The 5,083-nt window shown below is 38.9% G+C and overlaps 1 protein-coding gene across 1 annotated transcript in view; it reads right to left on the bottom strand.

The window, feature by feature from the left end:
* The window catches only part of ror2 (receptor tyrosine kinase-like orphan receptor 2), a 45,405-nt gene that overhangs the window by 22,130 nt on the left and 18,192 nt on the right, over positions 1-5,083 (bottom strand). Inside the window, exon 2 of the mRNA XM_035667562.1 lies at positions 3,832-3,903. Within this exon, the coding sequence (XP_035523455.1) occupies positions 3,832-3,903 (72 nt within the window). The remainder of the gene's footprint in view (positions 1-3,831; positions 3,904-5,083) is intronic.

The following is a 5,083-nucleotide window of genomic DNA, read 5'->3' on the forward strand; positions in this document are numbered from 1 at the left end:
TCTGGTGCATGTGAAGAATTGACAATAAAGCTGACTTTGACTTTGACTTGATACAAATAAAATTGAATGAAATTGAATTGATTTTGAGCAGTCGATCAGATAGGTTGAAGACAAATACTAGTTTGGTTTATGATCTAAACTCTTTCTACAGAACAACTATGTGCGCTAAGTGCGTCAAAGTTGAAGCAGGAAGTGGGTCTGTAAACTTGGGTGATCCTTTTACTGCCTACCTATGTTTTCTCTTCCAAATAAATGATAATTTATTAGAAATTTAAATAATAACCTGCAACTTTGTTTTCAACCTATCGTGTTGTGAAAGTGGCAAGTGCCAGTACTTCCTCGTAGGATGCTGATTAACATTTTGGTTGGTCCACAACTGCATAGATTAAAGCCTGTCAAAATGGATCTTGTGTTTTTGTGATCCAACTGCCTCGTAAGATTAACTTCTTTTGTGGGGAATGGTTACTCTTCCTGAAACCTGATTTTTCAATGTGAGACTTAGACACCCCAAAGAGAGTTAACGACAGAAGGACAGAGACAGAGACAAAGGTGCACAGCAACAACAGTAGCAACAACTACACTAATAGTAGTGACTGATGATGATGATGAACATGAAGAAAATCTAAATATATTGTTATTATTGTTCAAATTTGGCTCAAAAAGAGTCATGTCATCGACCATAATTTTGTTATTCTTTAGTATTGGTTCAGGGCCCTGTACCATTTTAAAAGTATAATTTTAGCACCAGTATAAGAAAAACGTGCGCAAGCCCAACCCATGGAAACAGTTTTGGGTCGAGCTTGACCCGAATGACTGCTTAAAATAAAAAAATAATACTACAGAGTGAACATTTCATACCATTGCAACCCTAACCTTCATGCCACCGCCGACCCCCTTTCATCCCCCCATCCCCTCCAAGACCCTACATTTTATTACAATAAAATAATCTGTATACTATGCCATGGTCTTTGATAGTGAAGTGACGACAGATATCAGCTGTGTGTGTGGACAAGGCATCAAAAGCTGAAGCTCACACAACACTGCTGCAACAAACTGCAAGGACAAAAAGATCTTCCATCAGGGGAATAATTGAGAAATGTCCAGCCCAGATTAGTATCTTATGCCTACATTTATGACTACAGAAATACACGTTAATTGTCCAATTGTTACTGTATTATTGTAAATCAACATTCACTTATCATCATTCTGTCACAAAATGTAATAGATACACCATGCCTGCATGCATGGTGGGCCACTTCACTCATTAATCCACTGGGAGATTCAGACATGATCATTCCTGGGCAACAGCCAATTCTAAGTCAACAACATATCATAATCATATCTGGCAAAAAAAAGGAGTCCAAATAATCTAGCCTTAGACTGCTGCTGAGTTATGGTGCAATCATGTGATGATGAGAGGCTGTGAAATCTGAGATGTAAGGGTTGCATGGATGAGCTCTGTTGCAGGAAAATTAAACCCACAGCAAACACAGGTGAAAGTGGTGAAGTTGACATCTGCGTGCCTTAGAAATTGCTCTGTTCAGCTGCCAAGTGTTGATCTACTGATGTTATGCTTCAGTTTTACAGCTGGGACAGGGTAACGATTATACAGCTGTCAAGGAGATACAGCGAGTGATATTTTGATACAGTGAAGCCATGGTAATTTGTCAACCCAGATTTTGCCATGATTTGAGATCAATAGATAATAGATAATAAGGAAATAATAATTTCATTGATTGTCTTCTAAAATGTTCATGAAAACTATTACTGCGCAGTGCTCTCTTTGGTCCCAGGAGAACTGACGGTCAATGCAAACAGTCCTCATGTTGTACTATTGTATTTCCCCACCCTGGTATTAAACAGACCCTGCTGCAGCTTCCCCTAAAATTATAACATGATTGATGCTCACAGGCCAGCAGGCTACCCTGAACACCCACCATGCTGTATAACAGAGTTAAGGGGCTTAAAATCCAGAAGGAGCGATCATTAATAAACCTGTTTCAATCATTATTGATTATTTAATGCAGCTGAGAGGCCTGATTTTTATATATAATAACAATAATAATAATAATAACACTGACTTCTGGCAGAGGACTGGCTATAGAAAGTTAGTTTGGAAAACTTGCCTGAATGATTATTGGACTTTGATGTACATAGTAATGGTGCCTACTCTTAATGCTACTAATTAACCTAATGATTACGATGTGATATGACTGCAGTGATTGTTAACAAATGCCACAAAATGTGTTATGCTGGGTTCAGACACAATATGCTGCCACACTATTGTGTTAGATGAAAGCAACATTATGTAACTTTTCTACCTTAAAATAACAATTTAAGATACATATTTATGCTACACAGTTTTAATAGGGTCAATTGTGCCCCTGTATACCTAATTCTTGCAACTTTTGTGTCTGGGTCAGAATAAGTGCAAAACGCTTTACGGCAGGTCACACACCACCAACTATGTCAATGATTTTGAAAACTGAATCATATTTTATGGAAAAAATGTTTTCTGTGATTTACAGTTTCCTGATGGACAGTAAAGTAACTGCTGCAAAAATGTAGCTGCTGTTAGCTTAGCTCAGAGCGGGAGTGTTTACACTGGTAGCACAAGAGATTTGGATTTTAATGACAAAATAACGTTAACAATTTTTATAGTGAATGGAATAACATCATTAATTTGGATTAGCAGCAGAAACTAAACTGTAGCAGACACTATAAACATGTCTGACAGCTCACAGACACGTATGATTTACGTTGGCAACAGTAGGGCATACAATCTGCCCTTCATTACCGTCACATCATATTTAACCATAAGATGTGCAAAAATGGACACGCCTCTTAAACAAAGTGCAATTAATGAGGTGTTTGACAATTACACCATAATGCTGATATACAGCCTGATAAGACTGTTACAGTACAGGTTAAAGACAGATGAAAAGCATCAGTGTTCGTGTACATTGATGACGTTGTCCCAAGCCCATTGACTCTTTCACCTCTGAGCAGCAGCTACCATGGCTTAATAGTTGGAATATAGACTGACACCTACAGAAACCTAAATTTCATTTCCAGAAAATCCAAAGGAATACATATGTCACAGAACTGCCCACATTGTTTAGCTGTGGGCAGTCTCTGTAAGACCCCAAACATGGTCCTTGTAAGAATGGAAGGGCAAAAGACAATTCCTGGCCCAGTTGCATCAAGCAGCAGAGAGCTGATCGCACTGGCAGGAAGTCAGATACAGAATAGCACAGAATGCAGAACAACGCATGGAATAAATTTAGCGCCGCTCGAAGCGCTTGCGTTTGCAGACTTGTGTAAACCATGTTTGGTGCCTAAGTACTGAGCTGGAGCTGGGAGGAGGTAGTTAGCTTAACTTAGCATAAAGACTGACAGAAGAGGAAACCAACTAGCCTGGCTCAAAAATATGCCTTCCAACTAATATACATATTTGTTTAATCTACATAAACAGAAATATAAAATGACAGCTATAGTACTGGTTGTCAGATCCCAATGAAGGGCACAGCTTTTGGTTTTGGCCTCTGTATAAGCATTTAAGTGCTAAACCTGGCAACCTCTGTGTGATGACAAGACTCCAGGAAACTGTGTCACTTTATCAAGAAGTTCCAGCCTTGTTCTTAGTTCCAGCACGTAGCTCCCCCTAAAATATTTCTACATCTCTGTTTTTGTATGGACTAAACAAATGAGACGAAACATACACACACATTAATGTGCCTTAAAGGTGTTGGTAAGAGGTAGGAGATATTTTGAACTGACTGTACACACTGATAGCAGCTTATAAAACCAAATGACAAGTATTTATCTTACCTTCCACTGTGGGTGCAGCTCCACTTTGAGCTTCAGCCAGACCATCTGTATCCACTGACAGACCTGGATCAGCTGCAGGAAAACCCATAGAGAGGATACAAGAGTTAAAACTAAAGCCAAAATAAAACAAGACAAGTCGAAGTATCCTTAAGCAAGATACTGAACCCCGAATTGCTCCCGATGGCGTGCATCGGTGTGTGAATGATCGTGTGAAAGATGAATGGCACGTAGTGTAAAAGCCCTTTGAGTGGTCAACACTAGAAAGGCTCTATACAAGTACAGCATTTACCATTTACCAAGTCTGACTTCGTGGTGGTGCCTCGTGTTGCACATAAGGAACTACATGAGGAACTATTTATAAAGGCATGGTAGTAGTGGAGGTAAAAAGTTTGTCCTGAGGGTTGAAAAAGCCATTGGGCTATCCTTTTACTGATAGATTAGTATTGGCTTTAAGTTTTCCCACAGAGAGACATGAGACAATTGTGGCATTTTTTCCCCCTGCTGCCGGTAACAATTGTTTCGAAAATGGGTTCATTTCATTACTCGATATCATTAAGTGACTTTCCTGCAGAGTGCAAGCTGCAGTCAAATAGCAGCTAGTTGGTGGACATGAGGCAAACCACACTACAATGAATCAGAGTTTGGAAAACGTGTAGAAAAAACCTTTTGTTTCTAAGAAGCATTTTGCTTTGATCAACCTTGATACAGTATCTTTGCTTGAAAATTCCTATCATATCATGTTCTATTTACAAATATAAGATTGATGAATTGTGTATTAGTCATACCCATTACAGGGTGCTTGAAAAAGCCATTTGTGTCCATTAATATCAAGAAGTTCCATTCTCTTTGGACTCAGTAAACGACAGACTCCATAACGTTTCGTGGCATTCTCTCAATTAGAAAATGACTGTATTGTGTTAAGTCCGCAGTTCGGCCTGACACACAAAGTCCAAAATGAATGTAAGTGGCGGGGTGGGATGGACAGTTAAACGAATTTCTACCCAGGAGACTAAATGTCGCCAAGTAAAAGCAAGCCACTAAAGCCTTACTTCCTTGATGAAAAATTTATTTTTAATAAGATTTAAGATGGAGTCTAACTTGATTAATAGCTGAGTGTCATTCACGTCACTGAATGTAATGTGGTGTTTTACATTGATGTTCTTTTTGATTGTAGAATGTATGCTCTTTCCTTTCTATGCATTGATATATCTGCAACCATACTGCACGCTAGTTGTGATTTTGAGCAGACTGC

Source organism: Morone saxatilis, unplaced genomic scaffold (genome assembly GCF_004916995.1).
Source record: "Morone saxatilis isolate NCDOM2014 unplaced genomic scaffold, NCSU_SB_2.0 Contig21, whole genome shotgun sequence".
NCBI classification, from domain to species: domain Eukaryota; kingdom Metazoa; phylum Chordata; class Actinopteri; family Moronidae; genus Morone; species Morone saxatilis.